We start from the raw sequence: 23,300 nt of genomic DNA, 5'->3' as shown, positions 1-23,300 counted from the left end.
TGTCTGTTGGGTCTTAGCACTTACCTTGTTCTGAGATATCATTGGCTTTATAAAAAAATCCCACAGTGTTGAGCTCAGTAATAGTGCTCATTTACCTCTCTGTAAAACCCTGAGAATGATTCCAGACACCCAGCCTTTTATGAATGATGACTTGATGGCTGAACCAGAGAACACTTGGAAGTGCCTGGAGATATTTCCAAGGCAATTGCACCTTGACCATACATCCTCATTGCTGTCAGTCCACCCGCTAGATTGTTAAAGCTCAGTGTATTCATCAGTACCTATAACCACTGTCTCTCATTTGATTTCAAATTGGAGAATTTGCAAGTCATTTTCATTCTATCAGAAGAACCCTTGAACTTAAAGAATTTGGAAATGCTGTTGTTATTAGGAATATTTCATTTTATCTCTATTGCAACTGACCTCAAAAAGTGTTCCAAGTTGCTTTATCATATACATTTATGTAACCATTACCTAACATTATTTGGAAGGTCATTCATGAGGGGGAAAGCAGCCCCAGTAGAAAGAGATGGGTTAGGTTATAGACCCGCTGTTAACCTTTCCTTTCCAATAATAAATTCTAGACAAAGGTCAGGGACTTTGTTTTAGTCATTGCCTGGCAACTAACAGGTAGTCGCTAAATATTTGTTAAACAAATGAATGAAACTCTAGGATGTCAATAATGTGTGGTAGTCAGAATCTTACAGATATCATTTTGAAATGCTGGTAGAATTTGAACTGGTTAAAATTATTAGTTGGAAATATACATATAATCTCATAATTTGGAAACCATCTTAAAGAAGCTAGTTTCAAACACATTTTGGACAATGTTATTAATATTTTGCATATGTATAAGGTACCAAATGTTACCTTTTGTGTGTTACCTTAAAATTAATTGCATTTTTAATTTAAAATAATTTTATTTTCTTATTACAAAAGCAATACATACTATTCATGTATTTTAGCATGATTTTATTAATCCAGAAGATAAACTTTTCTCCAGAGAAATGCATCTCTTGGTTTACACTTATAATAAAAATCAATGAGAAAAAAAAAAAAGTATTCAAAAAATCCACTGTTAACATTGTTATTTTCCTTTTACAGAAGACAGATATCTACATTCTGGAAAAGTAACTTAAATTAATATGACATTAAACTTAAAAGCTCAAACTACCTAAATTTCTACCAAAACAAAACAAAACAAAACAAAACAAAAACCAACAATATAAATTACATTACATTCTGATTAAATACATGCAAATAGTGACATGAAGACTCAAAAATGCCTTACACGGATAGAATAAATAAGTATATTGTCTGATCATCAAAAGACAGTTTTTGATGCAGAGAGAAACCCATATCACAACAAAATCATTACAGTACAGCATGCGGTGGGCAGCCAGATGAAAATCATCTGCTACAGAGTAAGAAGCCTTCCTGAAGGCAGCTTTGCATGTAGAAAAGGAGCTCCTGGTTGCTGGATGCTAAACTGCCTGCAGCCCAGCTCATCACATCTTAGGTAATAGAGGCCTGTATCATCCACAGTATAAAAGAACCATTTGAGAAAAGCTACATTTCATTACTTTTCTTGCTACTCACCCTTTTGCCCAGCAAGTGAGCATTTGAGTGGAAAGGAAAAAAAGAAAGAAAAATAAAGCTAAAAACATACTATTCTTTAAAAAAATAGACTTCCCTTGCAAGATATAATATCCTTTGGAGATTCCATACTCTCCTTCAGGAACAGTGACATGTCAAAATCACATTTACAGAGATACATTCATACATTTGACAATCACTGGGAAAGAGTTATCTGATTTATCTGTAAGAGAAACTGCATGACTAATGCACTGAGGCACTGGGCCACAACCCTGCCACCCTCAATTTTACTTGAAAGACCAGTGACCACAATAGTGACAAGTGGCCAAGGGGCAGGTATCAGAAGACTGCTGCTCTCCAAGTCACAGCCACACCTTTCTCAAGGACTGCATCATGGTGACAGACCCCACAGAGGGGCATGTATCCTTCTACCTGTTGTGAAGCCAAAATACTCCTGATAGGGAGCTTTCTTGACTTACTCATGTCATATAAATGGCACTCTCCTTTTCTCTCTAGCCCACATTCCCAACCACCCAGGAGAGCTACACAGCCCCATCTTCAGCTATGAGAGGCACATGTATCAAGTAGAAACTATAGCAATTACAAAAGGGAACTTAGAAGATGGGTACCCATTTTGGGGAGTCTTGTAGTCAGATCCTGTCTGGAAGGGCCTGGAACAAGAAAAACTTCTCCAAATGAAAAGGTTGCTACTGACACCTGTTCTTCTATCACTGCAGAAGAGAGGTCTTAGGGACTGAATTTCTCAGAACACCCTCCATTCACCTGGTGATTTGTCTCGTTTCCAACATGGCAATGGTAACTGCTAGCATATGTATACTGGACTCTAGCCTGCTCTCCTGGAACAGATGCAGGGACCAGCTCTTACTGCATAGGAAAGGCTTTCTGGAGCTCAGTCTTCTCACTTGGAAAGTAACTCTGAAGAGGTGCATGTGCACTCCAGGCAAAAAAAGAGCCAGCAAAGGATGCAGACAGTCACAGGTAGGATGTTAAGTGTCTATACAGAATGAGATTGACCAACTTGGACCAAACCCAGCAAAGAGATGATAAAAAGTCATTGGTTCACATTGCTAAATGTTTTGAGGCACAGGTAAGTTTAATTTTCAGTATAACTGATATTCCTATTAGGCAAAAGGGAAGGAAATGTGGTGATGTTTCTCCAGGTCTCATTTTGGTGGCCCCAAAAGTCCAGTTCCCACTTAACTTCCTGTTCTAGCCTCTGTGGAGCTGACATTCCAAGCTTTTCAGTAGATCCCAGTCCTTTGGAGAGGTGTGGCCTGAACCTCCACATCATCAGCAAGCCAGCATGAGGGACGCTGCAGAGGGGTGTCTACGTACAGCCAGTGTGGTCTCTGCTGCCTACGAGCCAGAGCGGAAGAGACATAAAGCTATTACACCACTGGCCAAGCAGCAAACATAAAAGTAGAGCAGACTTCTTCCCCTACCTTCCCTCCTCCCTTAACCTCCTCATCCCCACATCCACACACATGCATGAACACACTGGCATGCCTACACACACACCTTGACTCTGGGGAGTCAGGCAAACTCGAGTGGCGTAGTCATGGGCTTCTTTCCCTGAGGAGCTGATCTCGTGACTATATTGGACCAGGCAGTCCTTTCAGACCTGGACCATAAGCTACATACCCAAGATATGAAGCAGAAGCAGTCAGGATCCCTTTGGTAGAAGAAGGTCGTGTAGGCTATGTCAGCCAAAAGACCATGCCAATAAAGTGGCATTGTAGTCAGGGCTACTTGGCTTCTGAGGAGGGTTCCTACTGTTGTAGTTATAGGAATCCATTCTGAAATCAGTCATCAGGGCAGATCAACTTCTTCCCATAAACTGGCATCTAACATTTTACCTTGTGGGAAATTCTTCCCCAAGAATGGTATTTCTCAAATGTTAAATGTGCATATGAATCACCTGGTGGTCCTGGTAAAATGAGGATTCTGACTCAGGAAGCCTGGGAAGGGGCCTAGGATTCTGCATTCCTAATGAGCTTCTGGTCCTTGTTAAGGTAACAAGGAATAAGGCCTGAGAACAGTAAAACAATCCCATCTGCATTTCCTGTCCCAAAAGAAATGAAATGCTGTTTTATACCACTAACCATAATCTCTTTAGAAATGGGTAAATCACATTTTAGGAGCAACAGTCCACTAAATGCTAAAAAAAATCTGCAAATGTTTTCTTTATAATAGATAACATGAGTTACATGTTGCTAATGGGAGTTACTGCATAGTGCAATGAAATGTAATTGTTTTTTAATTCTTGCATAAGTACCAACAGGTACACGGAACTATTGAAGTTCATGCAGTTTCCCTAATGTTCTTCCTATCTTCCCCGGAAGGTGGCAGAAGAGAGCCATGGCTATACCATGGTCTTCAAATAACAGTGAGAACTTTGTTGGCTTGTCTGAGTCTGAATCCTTGCACAGCATGAGGCAAAGTTTTAGGGATGGGGAAGGGATGGGAAACACAACTGAAAATACAAAACAAAAAACCCAGAAGCCTTCTGATAGGTTCAAGTTACTCAACAATTTTATTTACCCATTCTACACACACACGCACAAAAACACATTTCAAATACAGTTTAAAACACCTTAAATGGATCTGAGTGGCACCCTTTGTTATCAGTAACACCTGATTAAATCAGAATGTTGCTAAAGACCTATGTTCCTACTTTCAACAGAGCAGTGCCTCGGAAATCTGCAGTAGAACTCTATTTCCTAGGCTACCCAATCTGACCCATACCCATTCAACCCAGAGGTGCTCAGCCCCACACAATTCCCCTTCCCAAAGGGCACTGTGTATTTGGACAGCCCTTTGCTTTGGCCATAGCAAAACCATCACCATACCCGCATAAGTTGATCTTCTTGTTACGTCAACATAATAAAAAATGTACATAAGCAATTCAGATACAAAAACATTGAGTAGGTAAACATTGGTCACAGATATCCAATGAAAGGCTTACTGGAAAAAATACTTTTGCCAGCCCTTAAAATCAATTTCTGAACGCCAAATTTCCTTCTCATTTTTATTTATTAGATTCAGTGTAAAAGCCAAATGCATGGCCGACTAAAAACAGCAGCCCTCTCCAACGGAATGCAGCATTCCAGAACAGGGTAAGCTGGGGACACAGGAGCTTCAGAAACAGACAGCAAAAGTGAAGTTCTGCCCTAAAGCAGGGGAGTGGATGAGATGATCTCAAGTAAGGGTAAAAACTCCAGGCTCTGAACAGGCATTCCCTTAGCTGAGTTCACAAAATACCACAACAGTGATGTGCAACCTTCATCTTTTACAAAATAAGGAGAATTTGGCTACTACTATACAAGAAATGTCTATTTAAAATCATAGTATACAGAACTCCCCTATAAAGGAAACATCTGGAGTGCTTAATTTCTTTCTTTGTTAGACACATTTAATAGAGAATTACAAACATATACATACACTTCAATGGGTGCAATCAGACAGCAGGCAGACTGTGACTGTCGGCTTACAGACTCTATAGTCAGGCAATACCCAGATGTTACTAGTCTATCAGTCAGCACACAGACACTACTAGAGTCTGTCAGTCAGTCGACATACAGACACCACTAGAGTATCAATCAGTCAACACACAGATACTAGAGTCAGAGTCAGTCAGTCAACACACAGACATTACTAGAGTTTCTCATTCAGTCAATACACGGACACTACTAGAATCAGCCAGTCAGTCATCACACAGACACTACTAGAGTCTGTGAGTGACAAACAGATCCTACTGGTGTCAGTCAGCACACAGATCCTACTAGTTTACCTGTTGGCCAACATATAGACACCACTAGAGTCTTCCAGTCTGCACACAGACTCTAAAGTCTGCTGGTCAGTCAGCACAGAGATCCAACTAAAGACAATCTCCTAGACAGTATGGGTCTAAATTAAATCCCCAGACACACTTCTGATATCTGTGTTACCTTAGGGGTGACCCACCAATGTTGCAACCAATGTTGTTCAGGTCGTTATATATTTTTAATAAGTCAAAATCCATACTAGAAAAGCTGGGTAAAGCAATCAAATTTCTTGACAATGAACACAATATGGCTTCTGGGCTTGGCAAAGACCATGAAATATGCATAAGACTACATAACCCAGATGCAGTTCTTCTGATTACTGGATACTTTTTCCCTTGCCATTGGCCACCCTAACCACCAAGGAGTTTCTGTCAATTAAGATCTCTTGCTCACACAAAAAAAGTAACATAGATGAATTTATTCCCAAACAGCTATATCATGTTTCTTCAAAACGCCAACATCTCTGAAGATCAAATGTGGGTTGCAAAGAGGATTACGCATATCCTCATATGGAATATTCAGCCATTCCGTCTAGGGGTACAGACATATTGTATCCTTAACTCCAACTTCTTCGGAAACAAACAATAACAACAACAACAAAACACCAGAACCAAAGCTATAGGGCAGATCCCCAGCACAGTGCAAGGTTTTAGGAGCTTTCCTTATTCCACTTTCCAATTCAGTGTAAAGTCATCCCTTTACTGAAACAAAAACAATACAGATAAGAGCTAAATTCCAATTTAGGGATTAGGAGATAAGAAGAGAAGCAGGTTCTCTAAATCTGCTTTAGATTTCTCTTTCAAATCTCTCATAGACTTGAAGCAAGAATAAGAAAACAGAATAATTTCCCTTTCCCCACTTTAGACAAGTAAATTTTTAAAAATTTTTTTCAGAGGTGAGGTCTCACTATGTTGCTCAGGCTGGTCTCAAACACCTGGGCTCAGGTGATCCTCCCACCTCAGCCTCCCAAGTATCTGGGACTACATGTAATAAGCTGCAGCCACCAGCTTATTCCAGTAGGTTAAATGCTAATGTCTTTATCTATTTCTCATAACATAAAACCTATGGCCTCAGCAGAGAGTACTTTTAAGTCCATTTTTATATTGTAGGACTTGTGATAGGCACAATCATAGCAATGTGTATATACTACAACATGCATTCAAGTAAGAAGACCAGGAGAGAAAAGATGAGAAGTAGAGATGGAACTTCTTTAAAATGTGAAGTAAAAGTTCTTTTCCATTCTACATTCTCCTGGTTTCTTCCTGCTGGACTTCTCTGAAGGGATCTTGCTTTAGAAACCAAAGGATGCTGAAGCCCTTGCTTGTCAAATTCTAATTTCTCATGTTCTATCTGAGGATAATAAGACACCCCTCAGCTCCTCTTCTGAGGAAAGCAAACTGGCACGGGGGAGAGTGGGGACATAACATCAGGCTGAGAGCCAGAGTGAACATCCAAGTGACCTGTCTCTAATGCTGGGGCTACTGACAGGTTAACACAATGCTAGCTTGTTAGACAAGTCTCCTCTTGCTAAGAGTAGGTACAGTGTTAATCCAATCTGTGGATCAAAGTGCTCCCTCTTCTCGTTCATTAGTTCTGAATTACACTCACCTCACAGCAGAAGAAAAGACTGAATGCCCATTTGGGCTACATAACTGGGAGCAAATGTAGACAATGCAACCTTGTAAAAGTGCCAAACATGCCTCCCCGACGTATCTCCTTCTCACATTAGTGGTGGTAGAGGCATCCCATCCCCCAATCCTTGTAGTCTCGTAGCCATAGGACAACAGAAAAGTCAGGAGAAGCGATGTGCTGGTGAGCACTTCTAGACTCAGAGTGTTGCTATATTGCAAATGCTCATTTGTTACAAATTACATCATGTCTCTTAAAATAACCTTCCTCTGGGCGATAACCTTTTCTTCTACTTCTGTGTGTCTTTCTCCTGTCCCTGCCCCCACCAGCCCAAAGCTCCACAAAGACACTCAGTACATATTATATAACCACTAAACAGGAATAGCAGGTTACTTTACATCTTTGACATAATTTTGAGATGAATCTAGGTAAGCAGTCTTTAGAAGCTGGCTCTGGTATCCTACTTGGGACATAGGAGTAAAAGACTCGGGGTCAGGGAGTTATTGCCTGTGATGACAACTTTATCATCCTGCAGAGTTTGCAGCTCTCTCCAGGGTGCTTAAAATCCCCAGCTGCTATCTAGGGACAATTATTTAATTCAGTGATTTCTTCCACATCGCTCAGCAATGGTAAGGATTAAAGACGGGACTAGAACCTAGAATAACCCTCTAAAACACAGCAGCCTGCCTTCCAGAGGGTTATATCATTTAATATTATGATCTGCTCAAACATCAAACCCAAAGAACTATCCTTTAAGCACTGAGAAATTCAGAATTCCTAGGCTGACACTTTTGTCTGAGGAACTACTATCCCAGTATTTTTCCACCTAACTTCCTAAGGTGGAGTTCTTAATCTGGGCTATGTCAGAAGTATCCAGGAAGTTACGTAAATACATGCATGTCCAGACCCAGATGCCAGAGATTGTGAGTCAGTATTAGGCGTAAGGTGGACACAGGCATGTTTATGATTCAACAATTCTAAAGGGGATTCTAAGGAGGACTGCTGGATGAGAACCACAACAAAAGGTCTTCCATTACCATGGAAGCAGACAAGCCGGTAACTTTGAGGTGGGGAGTCAGCTATCTCTTTAAAATCCCATGAGAACTCTAAACTTGCCTCTCAGAAAAACATACATATATTCGTACATGTTGCATGCAAAATTGGAAAAGAGAACAAGCCATCATGGTCGTCAAGGGGCTAAGAATTCCTTCTCTAAACATTTTCTGTTTAACCCTACAAAGAAAATGAAATGACAGAAGTGACTAGCTAAATCTAAACAGTTAAGAGCTAGATCCCACAGGGTTCCGAGGACTTCTCTGGACTTCAAGATGAGACAGTTTCTCCTTGTGAACAAAAGAACACTCCAATGAGAGAGATTAAATTCATCACCAAGCTTTTTCACATTTGGGAAATAAACGCTAATGTAAAAACTATTTTGTTTTGACGTGTCTTTATTCTTAAACAGGGTGTGAAATTATGTGAAAATAAGCCATTTTAGTGAACTCTTCTCTGCCTCTTACCTTTTGCAATTTAAACATCAGTGGTGGCTCCTAAATCTAACTGCCCTTCTAAACCGCCCCAGAGGATACTGACTTTGGCAGGAAAAGTTGCTGTGATTGGCAAAGAACCCGCGAACCATGGGAGAAAAGACGTGACTGGTCTCCAAAAGCTCCGCATGAGCTGCCGCCCACCCTGCTCTCCAAAACCCCATCCTGCAGACCTCAAAAGACCCAGGCCCGACCCTAAGTTAAAAATAAAAGCCAAGATATTTCCCACATCCTCAGAGCCAGATTCCCCCAGGGCATCAAAGACTTAGGACAGTTTCTCATGAAAGGAGGCAAGAGCTCTCACCCTATGTACACTTGCAAGCTCCAGAGTATTTTGTGGATGTTCTGTAGCCTGGGCTGGCCCTTGCAGGACCTGGCTGGAGAGGAAGGGAGAAAGGAAAGGAAAGACTCCTCCAGTCCAGATCCATCTGGACCCGCTGCAGAAAGCATCAGCTGGGCCAGAATTGTCTCGTGCCAATCACCCCTTCCTTCCTAGACAGACACCACAATGCCATGCATTACACCGGACAATCCCGAGGGGACACGAAAGTGGGAGAGGAAAGCAGTCAAGTAAGCACTGTGAGGAAAACACACATTGAAGAGACAGAAGTGAAGGAAGAATCGACATTTTGTCCCCCCACCACTCACCCACGCTCCATCGCCCCAACACTTTACCCACACGAGGACATTAGTGAAGTAAGACACCAGGGAACACAGAGAAGAACCAAGAGCGTGGGGCATGTTCAGCCCCAGTGGAATGTATCTTTTTCCTCCTCCTCCAGACCATTCCATCTGAGAATCTTTCCTGAAAGACCCAATTTGCTAACCTGCCCCTGGGTGGAAAGATGTTTCAGACTGGAGAACAGCTAAGGTTGTCCTGTAAACACATAACCTCACGTTCTATGTTAAGATTAATGGTGAAGTGTCAGGGGTGGGGGTAGAGGGAGGAAGTTAAATGACTCCTTGATGATTAGTGACAAGGGCAGGAGGCCAGGGCTGGAGGGAAACACACAGTCACACCACCGAAATGCTGACTTGGGTCTTCGGCTAGTCGGCCCCTTCTTGCATGTCCAGGGCACGGAGAGGGCTGAGGGGCTTGAGGGGCCGGCTCCCAACACTGTAATTTCTTGGACGCCTTATTGTATTCGAACTGGACAGAGGCGTAAAGCTGTTCCTTCTCATCCTTACAGGGGTTTGGTTCTTGGGGAAGTTGTTCTGATTGGAAATGGAGCGACACCACACAAATGAAAGCCAAGCCAAAAGCTCACTCATACAGGTTAATAACGTGCTTGTAACCACAACAGCTTTCCTCACTCCTGCTCCTCTGCACACAGGGTCCCTCAGAGGGCATGGGCCGTGACCTGGCCTCCTAGCACCAGGGAGCTAAAGGGGAGAAGCATAATATTCCAAAGCAGGAAAAAGACCCAAAGAGAAGAAGGAGGCTTACTGAAGACCACACAGAACCAGGGACAGACCCAGGAATGAACCTCTGCCTGTTGGTCCCCAACCTTATAGGCTCCTCTGGACTCTACTTTCTGAAGGAACACTTGGGGTTGGAGGGGGTGGTAATTTGGCATTTCTCTTCAGCCAAATGCTTTCCATATTTAATTGAATTTCCAGGGGCCAACATTCAAGTTTAAGACTCATGAAATGGGTACTAATTTAAAAAATAATAATTCCAACATCTCTTTCAGACCTAGCAAACTATGTAAAACATAAGTTCTGAATCTGTTCCCTTTTGTACATAAAAGAAACCCCAGGCTCTTAATGCCAAAGCTTCAAAGCCTCAAGGTGGCAGGGAAATGGGAGTGTTCACCACAGGAAAATACTCACAGTTGGCTTGTCGCGGTGTGTGTTCACGGCCTCCACGTTAAGCTTAACTGTTTCCACTTTGCACCCTGAGAAAACAGAGGAAAGAGAAGCCTTAAGGAAGAAGCAGAAAGTAAAGAGGTGGGTTGTTAGCTATTTCTTTTTCCCAGGTGGAAAATTCCTTAGTTTCATTATGGGAAAGCATACCACAAAGGAACGTATGCATTCTGCAATACATACAGTCACGCACATGTAACTTTAAAAACAGAAGGCACTGATGGAATATATAAGTACATGGGGATAATGAAGCTGAACTGTAGACAAACTTCAGAGAAAATTCTGACCTTCCTCAATTCCCAGCTCCCACCAGCCCCTAAGCGCATAGTTACCGTAGGCCACAGGAGTAAGTTTGAAGATGGTATGGAGAGGGCATCTCAAGTATGGTAGCTCATCTGAAAGCAGAAAGACCAGGTGAGGGAAGTTTCTTAGTATTATGGAGTAAGGTCAAGTTAATGGAAGGGAGACCCTATGGAGATCATAATGAGTCTCCCTTACCCTGACCACCTCCTAGAGTTATACGACTCCTCCCTTAAACCCCAGAACACAAAGCCGCCCAACCTTCTACGTGGCTAAGGAAGGAAATAAGGCCATCTTAGATCATTCTATGCAGGCAAATCAGGAAGAAGTACTGTAGCCAGAGAGCCCCACGGAAGGGGTTCATCTGGGTACAGCAAAGGCCAGTAATGCCTGCCACAACAGCTTCCCAGCAGCTCAGGATGCTGAGCTCAGCCTCCACAATGCAGGCTTCTCAGTAGCTCCAGAAGATCAGGAAGGGAAATATGGAAGAAGGCAGTGGCACCTTCTTACTGCCTTTACCCAGAAACAACTGCTGCTCCTAAGAGACTACCCGCCTAGTAGGCAGCGTGGCAGGCTGGGAATGTTCAACCACTGTCCTGATGCTGCCAGGAGTGTCAGTGTGACACTGGCCCCTAAACCAGGCAGGATCAAGGAGCACCAGCAGCAGACACTCTCCATTGGAAGCTCTTGTAGCAGTAGAGTGAACTCAGCAAGTCATTGACTCAGTGGCTGCTGGGAGCCCCACACTGCTGCCTGGAGAAAGTACTCTAATTTGAGTGGAAGACAGGGAGATCTGTTTCCCAGGAGTCCTGGTGCCACTGTGAGTCCGGCCCCTCGCCCAGCTGTGGCTCCCAGTCCCTCTCTCAAAGGCACCTGCGCCCTTATCCAAGAAGTAGGCCAGAAGGCAGCGCATGACAGCTTGGTGGGAGATGACGAGGACATTGCCCTGACGTTCCAGCTCCATGATGACAGGCTCCAGCCGCTGCACCAGGTCCTGGTATGACTGTGGAGGGAAATGGGCCAGGCTGGCAGGAGGCCAGGTGCAAGCTGCCAGCCAAGTCAGTGGCTGGACCTTGGAGTCTAAGGGCCACTTCTTCTTCAGCTGGCTTTCCTCCTGGAGGCTCAGTGACTGCACCACTATCACCTGCTAACTGCCCCTAGCCCTGATATCTCTTGAGAAAACTCGGATCTTTCAAGAGCAATATTCAGACCAAGAAAACTATAGGTTAAGATGAGGAAGTGTTAGTTCAACTTGTGTGTGTGTGTTTTTTCTTCCCACAGATTAATACATGCAGGAGACAACAAGAGACTTCTAGGGATTTCCTGTTCAGTTTTATTTACTTTTGCCTCACACATCCCTAGAGTATGGAAGCCACTTTGACAAGGAAATAGCCGAAAATACTGAAGATGATCGGGAAATAATTCCTAACCCATACATTTACTTGGTGACTCCACTTGCTTATGTGGAGGTGGGATTGAGGGAGTACACGGAAAACAAGAAGTAAAAATGACTGTGTAGATTCTAAAACATACTGAACACAGAGGATGCCTTTGTCACCCTTATCCCTGGGACTGTTAACAATTAACGAGGCATTCGATTGTCTAAGCTCAATGAAACTGCAATGACCCAAGGGAAGGAAGATAAATGATGCCTAGACCCTCCAAATCACATTCAGTCCTTCCCCCAAATTAAAGCTAAACCCTTAGCAAGGGCCCAGGCAGCCACTTTACATGACAGGGGTCTTACCTCCCCACCAGGATATCGATACAGATACTTCTCTTGATCTCGAAGTGCAAACTCTTCCGGGTACCGCTTCTGAATCTCTGCATAGGTCATCTCTTCACACACGCCCTGCAAAAAACCACCTGAACCTGGCTTGAAGAGGTAGACTGTCTCATACCAGCCCCATCTCAAATAAGGAAGATGACACCGAAGAATGCTAGCTTCTCACTACGTGCCAGGCACTATGCTGGGTCATTTCACATATTACAGCCGCCTGTGACCAGAGTGTCACAGAGTGTCTGTGACTTGCAGGGTGAGGACCACTGCAGGGAGGAAGCAACTTCTCTAGCTCAAGCTACCATGTTCTCCTACTACTGGGGGGAACTTATAGGTCAAGAAAGTCGAGAGGCTCAAAGGAACAGGAAGCAGAGAAGGAGAGAAACTGAAGGGACTGGAGACCTGCAGGAAAAATAAAAGGGTAGAAGGAAGGAAAGAAAAAGAAATGTCTACTTTTGTTCTCAAGAAGAGAGAAAGCCAAGAGAAAGTTTGGGAAAAACTTTTCCTGAATAGCTGACCAAATGATTTCAGCAGAAAGTGAAGAAGTGGGTTATTAGCTATTTCTTTTTCCCAGGCAGCAAATATACAAAGGAACAAAATGAGTCCTTGTTAGTCCCACTTTCCCCAGGTGCCAGAAAGCCTGGCTCAAAAATTGATTTGGGTCCCATAATTGGCACAGGTACTGAAGCAGGCAGGAGCCTCCCGATTGGAGGTACAGTTGTCCACCCTGAGCCTCTGAACTGGCGGTAGAGTCAGCTTCCTCAGAGTTTTTACTTGGTGGTTCTAGTTTCCTAGATAAAACTGTCCAAACAGTGACTTCTCAGAGTTCCTGCCTGAATACGAGACTCTCATTGCCTTTTCTGGACCTTCAGAGTTTCCTACTCACAGCATCAATCTCATTCAGAATCTTCCACTGCTCATAGGGCACCCCAAGAGATTCAGCAGTCTGTATGGTCCTCTTCAGCTGGCTTGTCCACACTTTGAGGTCTGTTATCTCCTGTTCCTCCAGAAACTTCCTTAGAGCTTGGGCAAACTGGAATTTAAAAGTAAAAAATAAGGGAAAAAAATCACACACAGACACACACACACACACACACACACACACACACGGCCTGCTAACTTGGCCTTTAATGGACAACATGCATTACCATGGTCAAAATCCTCTTGGGTATAAACCCAAGAGGAAATGAACTTTCACTGGAGCACCCTGTATATTGCTGAGTACACAAGTTATGCCCAATAAGTATCTGATGGCTGAATGATCACAGCAGAAATGGGTCCAAGTTATCTACACTACACTTCAATACAAAGCTAGACACAGTAGCAAGAGCACAACTTGATCACCTGCTTGACTATGAAACCACATCCTAAGTCCAAATGGGATTTAAGTAAGGAGATAAAAGAGATGACCTCAGCCATGCCCTTCTAACTCTAAGCCTAGAAAATCCAGTTTGCTGACTAATTACTCACCTGCTTTCCCCGTACCGAGAGGCCAGAGTCGCCCCCAATCTTCCCCAAGAGATTGAACTCGCTCTCTCCGTGCCGGCAAAGGTAAATGGTACGAGGCTGGACATGGATATTCATGAGGTAGTAGACTATCTTGCTCTGGATGTAGTCCTGGACTCTGTTGACTAAAAATCGTTGGCCCACATTTATCACCTTGATGAAAGAAAGATCCCTGGGACAGGGAAGAAAAAAAAAATTCCCTGTGTATGAAAATCTGAGAATAAGAATCAGAGTGAAAGGATTTCTACAGGGACTTGCAGGCTCCCAGCTGCTGTTCCTCCACTCCCCTGTCACACCCACATTTATGGAATCAAATGGTAGGAGATTAATTACTCCTTAAAACCAAAATGGAGTACAATTTCCTGAACTTCTAGTCAGTCTGTACCATTTCCTCAGTGCCTGTACTGTGCCATGTAATGTATATAAATATGATAAACAGGATTCAGGCTTCCCATCAAGGGCTAGAGACTAGGTGACCTGAAGATTTTGCTAAGCCTGAAATTTGGTGAGAAGAATAAGTCCCATTCGAGGCAGTCAAGACCTGGGCAGAATATGGCATGACAAGCAATGAGGGGAAGGGAGGAGGGAGCAGAAGCAGAAACAGCAGTGTCTTACACACTCCCTGCGTCTGCCTCATCACGCTTCTCGGAAAGATACTTTCAGATATTGCTTGCCTTGAGGCCAACATGGGATTGTTCTCTTTATAAAAGTCGTAAGTATGGCCAGGCGCAGCAGCTCATGCCTGTAATCCCAGCACTTTGGGAGGCCAAGGTGGGCAGATCACAAGGTCAGGAGTTTGAGATCAGCCTGGCCAACATAATGAAACCCTGTCTCTACTAAAAATACAAAAATTAGCCAAGTGTGATGGTGGGTGCCTATAATCCCAGCTGCTCGGGAGGGTGAGGCAGGATAATCGCTTAAACCCAGGAAGGCAGAGGTTGCAGTGAGCTGAAATTGCACCAGGACACTCCGGCCCCCACCCCCCCAAAAAAAATCAGTTGTAAGTGCTTATTTTAAGTCAAAAATTCAGAAAAAAAAAGATGGAAAGATACAAATCACCCATCACCCTACTGCCAGAGGTAACATCTACCAACATACACATGTATATATATGTAGAGACGTGTGTGTGTGTGTGTGTGTGTGTGTGTGTATTCTTCTGAATGTTTTTCTAGGTGAGATTTTGTTCCAGCTGAAGAATACTTTCATTCCAAACCACCAAGAGGTGGTTTTCAGTCTCCATATTAAGGGGATCCTGGGAAACCCACTTGAAGGAACTGAAAGGCTCAAAACATTAAACAGACGACTGTATTAAGTGTGCCATGCACATTAAATGGGCCATTTGCTTGGCTGCAGGTCTGTATTATTTGAATAGAGCTGTTAACTGCCCTAAATGCATGCTTTTTTACGAGACCACATTCCTGTAGACTTCTATGTGTACACCATCTTTCTTCAACATGGACTTGGTATTGTGTTACAGCTAACATCCTCACACATGACAAGTTAATCTATATTCTATACCATGCTACCAACAGATGCTTCCACAGTAATGATGGCTGGCGTTGATCAGATATTTCTCTGAGTCAGGCATGAAGCCTGGCATTGAGATATGGAGCAGTGGTTCCCAAACAGAGGTGATTTTAACCCCCAGGGAACATCTGCCATGTCTGGAGACATTTTTGGTTGTCACAGCTGGGAGGTATTACTGGCATTTAGTCGGCAAAGGCCAAGGAAGCTGCTAAACATCCTACAATGCACAGGACAGCTCCTACAACAAAGAATCACCCAGTTCAAAGTGCCAACAACACTGAGATTGAGGAAATCATGCTCTAGAGACTAGAGAGAAAAAAATTAATGATAAAAAACACTTCCGGCCAGGCATGGTAGCTCATACCTGTAATATCCAGCACTTTGGGAGGCCTACGCGGCTGGGTCATTTGAATTTAGGAGTTCAAGATCAGCCTGGCCAACATAGGGAAACCCTATCTTTACTAAAAATACAAAAAATAGCCAGGTATGGTGGCACACGCCTGTGGTCCCAGCTACTCGGGAGGCTGAGGTGGGAGGATCACCTGAGCCCAGGGGGCAGCTATTGCAGTGAGCCCTGATTTCGCCAGTGCACTTCAACCTGGGTGACAGAGCAAGATCCTATCTCAAAAACAAAAACAGAAACAAAAAAAACCACTTCGGTTTTCGTGTACGAGATGCAACCCATATAAAAGCCACAAATCCATACCTTATTTCCCTGGGGTGATGTTAACATTATAGATTTGGATTATCAGAAGGAAGTTAGAGAATAGGGGGAGAAAGGTTATTTTCCCAGATGAGACCTTTGCATTGGGCCCTTCAAACCATGGCCTTAAGCCTTACTTGTCATAGTTGTCTGGGTCAAGGGGACGGTAGGTAACTTTGTAGCACTCGATTCTCTTCAGGAAGTCCTCCATCACGTTCTCCCTGTTCCTTTCAGGGTAGTCAGGGCTGGACACCTTAACCTCCTAAAATCATAGGAACAGTAAAGGCTTCGTCAGAGGCCTGCCCTTAACAGCCCTCCTACAAATAGCCACTGCTATAAAAAGAAAAATAACCCCATAAAAGTCGCCTTTCACTGGAACACTGGCACTCCACTCATTGAGTACCCCCTCCCCCATCCTGTGACCCTGGCAACCAAAAAAGTAAAGACAACTGGGGAGTCATGTGCCTGCACTTGGCTGCAGGACAGAGGCAGTCATGCAGCCGAAGCTGCTTCTGGGCCCCAATCCCTTTATGTACTTTCCTGAGAAAACAGAATAGGCTCCAGTGTTTCCCCATTACCACTCAGAATAGGGTACATGACCCCAGTGCCTGACTTGGGACCAGATGCCTCTTCCTCAGATGATCCCAAGTTCCAGTTGCTGGGAGAGCACCTGCATGAGACCATGTATGGATATCTACTCAGCCTAGCAGAGCACAACCCATCCAATGTGGACTATCTTATGCTGTGACCCCACAGGGCATGAGGAGCTCGATGTATAGAACACTGACTGGAACACTGGACAATTGCTGAGGAGACAACCTTCCTGTAGGTAAGTCCTGAAATGAAGAGTCTGATTCATTCCTTTTTTTTTTTTTTTTTTTTAAAGACAGGTTCTTACTCCGTCACCCAGGCTGGAGTACAGTGGCACAACCACAACTCACTGCAGCCTTGACCTCCCAGGCTCAGGTAATCCTCCCAAGTAGCTAGCTAAGATTACAGGGATGTGCCATCACACCCAGCTAATTTTTGTGGGTTTTGTAGAGACAAGGTTTTGCCCATGTTACCCAGGCTGGTCTTGAACTCCTGGGCTCAAGCAATCCACCTACCTCAGCCTCCCAAAGTGTTGAGACTACAGGCGTGAGCCACCATACCCAGCTGATTTATTCCAACATCTAGGTCTCAGCACCCAGATAATACGCAGAACACAGTACCGAGACTCCTACAACCTAAACCCTGGTTTCCATTCAACAGCTAATTTTTACTTGATTCCCTAAAACCCCAGTTTCCTTTCCCAAGAGAAGAGCATAGAAGTACCAGATGGTGCTCTGGCAGATAGAAAAGATCTCTTTGAGATGTTAAACATGTCCATTTCTCTCTTTCATTACCCAAAACACCCCTTCCCCACAGAAAACACACACACACACACACACACACGTAGCACAAAAGGTGAAGAGGAGATGACAGGTAGGGGTGTCACCCACCAGGATATTGGCAGCAATGACATCAGGATCATCACAGACAGATTCCACAAAGAATACCTGGCCATGGAGAGAAGGCAGTTATAAGCAAGTCGAAAATATCAGGCTGTCAATTAAGAGCACATGCTCATCTATCCCACCCAGCCACCACATCTCCCAGGATTTTCTTCATGAAAGTGGCCTTCACGTCCTCCTCATAGCTCTTACCACATCCCCTGGGCCTCAAACACACAGGCTAAAGGTCTGAAAGAAAACACTCAAGGACTGGGGGTATGCTCTGAGAGAAGAGGTTCAGATATCCCATCCTGCCCTCACTCACTAGAGTCAAAGAGCCTGGCTCCCCACCTCTACTCATCCTTTTTCCCCCAGCATGGAGTTAGATCCTACCTTGAAGGCATTCTGTTCAGCAAAATTCAAAATCATATCCCTCCTCTCCCGGGTGGTATTGGTGGCATCAAACACCTGTGAAGAACGCACACAAGGTAAATGAGCAGGAACAAAGAAATGGAACAGAGTCTGTCCCCACCAGGGCAGACTCAAGGTGGGGCTGGGTAGCCGGGCTGCTACAAGGGTGGGGACCAGAAAGAAGCAGAAACAGGTACAGCTTACCGCAATCTGACCATTCTCCTCGGTGAGATACGCCTTAACGTCTTCCAGCGCCACCAGAGCACACTGTCTGCCAGGAGAGCAAATGAAACCAGCAAGGAGAGCTAAGCTCAAACACAGTGAGAGACACAAACATTCGGGTGGCTACAGGAGTCATATCCCTACCCACTTAGTTTCCCACTGCTGAAAACCTTCCTCTAACTAGATCTTTCAGCTTACTCACTGAGGCTCTTCACACCATCCTATAACCCCTTCCTGTCCCTGCCCCAATGCACAGATCTTATCCCTCTTTAGACTTCTCCTGCAAGCACACAGGTATCGCCCTGAGTCCTGTTCTTCTGCCCACCCAAGCCTAAGGTCACTTGCCCATCAGGTAACTTCCACTTAACTTCCCCATAAGATATTTACTGAGATGAAACCAAGCCCTGTCACACCGAGTCTCACAATAGCCGAGAAAGAGCTGACCTGGAGATCAGGCTTTAAACAAGACTCACTTGCGGATCTTCATGGCCTCCTCATTGTCGTGCCGAAAGAAGTCGTACGACTTATAGGACTTGACAGCTTCACGCCGATACACCCCAAGATTAAACACTGCAGAAGACACCCAAATCCTTCAGCAGCAAAACAATATGATGGCCCCACCAAATGGAACTTCTTGCTTGGCCTAATGTTGGAGTGGCCAAGGGGATGAAAAAAGCAGCATGGCAGGTTGGAAAAAGCATCAGATTAAGAGTCAAAAGAGTTGGGTTCAAGTCCTGACTTTCTAGACCTTGGACAAGTCTTAAGCTGTCTGAGGTTTCCATTTCCTCAGCAACTCTATTTCGCAGAGACACTGCTAGGGTTGGATAACATACATGTAACACCTCTGAAAATGTACAGCCCTATGCTCTTCTAAATCTGAATAGTCCTATCAAAGGCATTCCCTCAAAACTAGGCCAATCCACCCATGCCAGAAGGAGACAAGTCTGGGAACAGAGAATAACTCCAGTAAACCAGAAAGCAACTGCTATTTCTTCCAGAAGCACCCTATAGCATTGATGCCAGGAAGAATAAGTCTCGCAGAGACCTGTGAGGCCCAGGAACTAAGAAATTCCCTTCCTGAGGAATGAGCCACACTTACCTTTGGTGGGCACTCCAATCCAGTTGAGGTAGCGTGTTAGTTTCTTGGACACGTAGGTTTTACCCCGGGCTGGCAAACCAATCATAACGATGAGAGTCGGGGAGTTGGTCATGTAGGAGGCCCACGCTAGAAGGAAATGAAACAAAATAAAATGAAATGACTAGGGGCATACTAAGGTTTATACACTGAGCTACGAACTTCATAGTCATAATCTCATTTTATCTTCATAAACCTCTAGAAAAGCAAAGGTTCAGGAAGTCTGGGAAGACAAGGAGATATCAGGCAGGCCTCCTGAAACAGAGTTAAAGGGTTGAGCAGACTTCCAGAAAATGCCCAAACCAAGACACGTCTCCTCTCCATGTCTGAGGTCTTCACTGAGGTACCCAAGGTAGAAAGGGGAAAAAGTGGCAAGGATAAGAAAGTAAGTAACCATGGCAGGGCCAGACATGATAGCTCATGCCTGTAATCCCAGTTATTTGGGAGGCTGAGGTGGGAGGATCTCTGGAGGCAAGGAGTTCAAGATAAACCTGGGCAGCATAGAGACACCCTTGTCTCTTTATATATACACACACACACACTTACACACACACACACACATACACACACACACATACACACATACACACACACACACACATATGAATTTAACTTAGCCAGGTGTCGGGGTGTGCGCCTATAGTCTCAGCTACTCAGGAGGATTGCTTGAGCTCAGGAATTCAAGGTTGCAGTAAGCCATTATCACATCACTGCACTGCAACCTGGGCAACAGAGCAAGACTTTGTCTTAAAAAAAGAAAGAAAGAAAAAAAGCAATGACATCCTCCTTAACAGAAGAATGCCTGGCAATATAAAAACGATACAGCTGTGAAGGAAGGTCTAATGCTTGGAGGTTCTACCAGTACAGAACTGAGCTGGCTCCTGTAATAGGCCCAATGGAGTTTCTGTCTCCAGGATCCCACTCATCCCTTCAGAACCATGCATAAGAATTAGCTTGTCCACTGCAGAAAGCCTTGCCTCAAGCTGTTTTGGCCTTTGCACTCAGGCCATGAGCTCCTCTTTACGCCAGAATTTCTAAACCACAGGGAGACTGAGTGGGAAAGCCTACTTGATACACATTCTGAATAGACCTCAGGAAACTTCAGGGTAGAGCTAGCCCACACAGGGCATGAGGGCCAACCTGCCACCATGGCCCACGTAAAAGCAAGACAACTGAGAAGCATTAACAGTCCTCAGTTTACCCTTCCTTAGTAAATTAACTTACTTCGGGAGTGCTCATTTGCAGAGATAAGTCTCACTGGACAGGCAGGGCGAATGATGTCCAGGGGATAGCTGACTTGTCTAGGGACACATAATGAGTCAAGGGTACAGCTGGCACTAGAACAGTGATCTTTGTGCTTCCTTGAAGCTTTTCTCCATAAAAAGAGGCTCCTCATCACTTTGCTCATAGGGGCTGGCTCCTCCCGGCCCATCCTGCTGCAGAGGAGAGGTGGGAGAAGGACCTGCACTGTTGCCAGCCACTGTCCTGGGGCCAAGAACCGCACTGAGGTCACCTGGGATGGCTCAGGCTCTGCCGGCTCCAATGAGGGAAGGCCCTGCACAGGATGGCATAAAAGGAAGAAATATCTTTCCCTTCCACTTCCCACTACTGCCTCCCAGAAGGTGCCCTGCAAGTTGCGGCTGCCTCTCTGCCTGGGGCTAAAGTGACCTTGTGTGACTAAGAAACTATTCCGTAAGTTGGAGGTACTTACATGGGAAATACAATACAACTTTCATTTTTTGAGAAATAAACGTAAAAAGATCTCAGTGGAGAAGTGGGTGGAGGGGCCTGGGTAGAGAACCAACCTCGGAAGGAAGAGTTTCCTAAGGGTGTTTGGCAAGGATCAGAATGACCCTAGTGGTGAGGAGGAAGAAGTGGAGGCCCAGACCTGGGGTCAGAGGGTTTGGCTGTTAGCCCTTTACCCACTGTACACATGGAAAATTCCTGATTCTCAGCAGGAGCCTCTCCAAGGTAGGTAAAAGAGCCACATAAGTGATTTTCATCTCTGTCCAAATAGGGAACTCAAAGGCAAGCACACTGTATCCTGCAGCCTCAGCTGGCATTAATCCCTGATCACTGACCCCTAACAGGCAGATAGCCTCTGCATGGGATCAGCTGCCTCAGGTTTAAGTAGTAAAATCCCCTGGGTCTTCACTTTCTCCAGCTCAGCTCAATGCCTCCTCTCAATCCCCCAGGATCTGGCTCATTACCTTCACTCCTAGGCCTGCTGTGTCCACACCTTCCAGCCCATTAGGCACTTCCCCCAAAGGTCCTGTTACCCTCCCTAAAGCTTAACATGAACTGATACTTGGGAGCTGCTCTGAAGGCAACCAGGGAACCAGCTGCTCTATGTTTACCCATGTGGACAGAGAATGCTAACAACAAAAAAAACTATATCCACCAGGGACCTCCCAAGAGCCCTCCAGCAACGCACCTCTCACCTCTTCCTGGAACACACTCATGCACATCTGTTACAACCAGGGCTTCTCATTTTCTGGAGTACAAAACTCAACCACACTTCCTATCTCAAATTGCCACACTGGCAAAAGTAGGAACATTCTGTCCTGCCTGTTAAAAAACAAAACTACCTGCCACCACCCCCTGATTAATTTCAGAGACAATGTAACCCATCTCTTGACATACAATAGAAAACTGCTCGATCCTGAAATTTTCTTCCACCTGCTTTAAGCCAGGTTCAGCTACTTTTCTCAAACTTAAACTTATTTTCCCTTCACAAACTTGCTTAGATAAAATGAGGATTTGAGGCCAGGCGTGGTAGCTCACACTTGTAATCCCACACTTTGGGAGCTCAAGGTGGGTGGATTGATTGAACCCATGAGTTTGAGACCAGCTTTGGCAACATGGTGAAACATAATTCTATTAAAAATACAAAACTTAGCCAGTCTCAGAATCCAGTCTCAAAATAAATAAATAGATTTAAAAAAGAAGTATTTACAAAAACAAAAAAAAAGAGGACTTGATAACTTCCCTTGTGTAAATGGAAAAACTCAAGCTAAGAGCTTTGCCCATGGTCCCACAATAGACAGTCAAGGTCAGGGCTCTGACCAGTCTCCTGGTCTCATGACTGCCCATTCAGTCCCAGCTGCCAGCTCCCGTGCCTCATGTCAGCACTTGACAAAGCTACCCTCACAATAAACCCAACTATGCTCTCCATCCTAATCCTGAAGGATGGTCTAGGAGAGCAATGGTTCCCAGCCTGTTGATAACCCAGATCATCTTCTTTTATTGGTTCTAAAGAGAGATAACATTTAGAAATATGCAGCCCATAAAGCATGTTTCATTAGTGATATTTTACCTTTATTCATCAGAAGTCAGAACTGCTGATTATCTCCTGCCAGTTGACAGGCACAAAATAACCAAGGTCATACAACTACAGTCAAACACTAAGAAAGCTGATATTTCAGTTAACCGCTAGGCTATAGTTGACACTGCCCAATTTCCATCAAATATCTTGAAATAGTGAAAACAGCTTACAATATAGAACTTTTTAAGAGGGCAAATTAGTAATACTGATGAACATTTCCAATGTATCTATCTTTTCTATTTCTAGGAAAAGTTGCTGACACAAATGTGCAAAGGTGTATGTGCAAGAATGGTCACTGCAGCACTCTTTGTGATGATGAAAAACTGGAAACAATTTAAATGTCCATCGGTGGAAAGCTGGCATATCAATACAATTCAGAATGAGGTAAATTTGAATTTACCCACATGAAAAGGATGTTCACAAAGACAGTAAGTTG

The 23,300-nt window shown here is 44.3% G+C and overlaps 1 protein-coding gene and 1 long non-coding RNA gene across 12 annotated transcripts in view; one reads left to right on the top strand and one right to left on the bottom strand.

Annotated features, from left to right (window-relative positions):
* Window positions 1-955: 955 nt before the first annotated feature.
* Window positions 956-23,300, bottom strand: part of PFKFB2 (6-phosphofructo-2-kinase/fructose-2,6-biphosphatase 2) — a 26,496-nt gene continuing 4,151 nt past the window's right edge. For 2 of the 11 annotated variants that reach the window (XR_005199650.1, XR_005199651.1), the window contains exons 3-17: window positions 19,504-19,629; window positions 18,878-18,974; window positions 18,387-18,453; window positions 18,165-18,239; window positions 17,781-17,837; window positions 16,437-16,561; window positions 14,034-14,241; window positions 13,450-13,596; window positions 12,531-12,635; window positions 11,657-11,786; window positions 10,816-10,878; window positions 10,451-10,515; window positions 8,922-9,832; window positions 3,136-3,250; window positions 956-2,973 (exon numbers count right to left, since the gene is read on the bottom strand). Coding sequence is in view for 6 of the 11 variants with exons in the window: in XM_037737384.1 (XP_037593312.1) it covers window positions 9,665-9,832; window positions 10,451-10,515; window positions 10,816-10,878; window positions 11,657-11,786; window positions 12,531-12,635; window positions 13,450-13,596; window positions 14,034-14,241; window positions 16,437-16,561; window positions 17,781-17,837; window positions 18,165-18,239; window positions 18,387-18,453; window positions 18,878-18,974; window positions 19,504-19,629 (1,433 nt within the window). In the remaining 5 variants the exon portion in view is untranslated. Of the gene's footprint in view, window positions 2,974-3,135; window positions 3,251-6,522; window positions 9,833-10,450; window positions 10,516-10,815; window positions 10,879-11,656; window positions 11,787-12,530; window positions 12,636-13,449; window positions 13,597-14,033; window positions 14,242-16,436; window positions 16,562-17,780; window positions 17,838-18,164; window positions 18,240-18,386; window positions 18,454-18,877; window positions 18,975-19,503; window positions 19,630-23,300 lie in introns of those variants that run through there. The other 9 variants (XR_005199652.1, XR_001824199.2, XM_017525508.2 and 6 more) reach the window with 9 other exon arrangements.
* Window positions 16,711-23,300, top strand: LOC108302096. The gene is made up of 2 exons (XR_001824201.2): window positions 16,711-17,128; window positions 23,111-23,300. It is a non-coding gene; the product is annotated as an uncharacterized LOC108302096 (long non-coding RNA).

This window comes from Cebus imitator, unplaced genomic scaffold (assembly GCF_001604975.1).
Source record: "Cebus imitator isolate Cc_AM_T3 unplaced genomic scaffold, Cebus_imitator-1.0 Scaffold38, whole genome shotgun sequence".
NCBI lineage: Eukaryota > Metazoa > Chordata > Mammalia > Primates > Cebidae > Cebus > Cebus imitator.
Note: the sequence above shows the minus strand (reverse complement) of the source record. Positions and strands in the feature narration are given on the sequence as shown.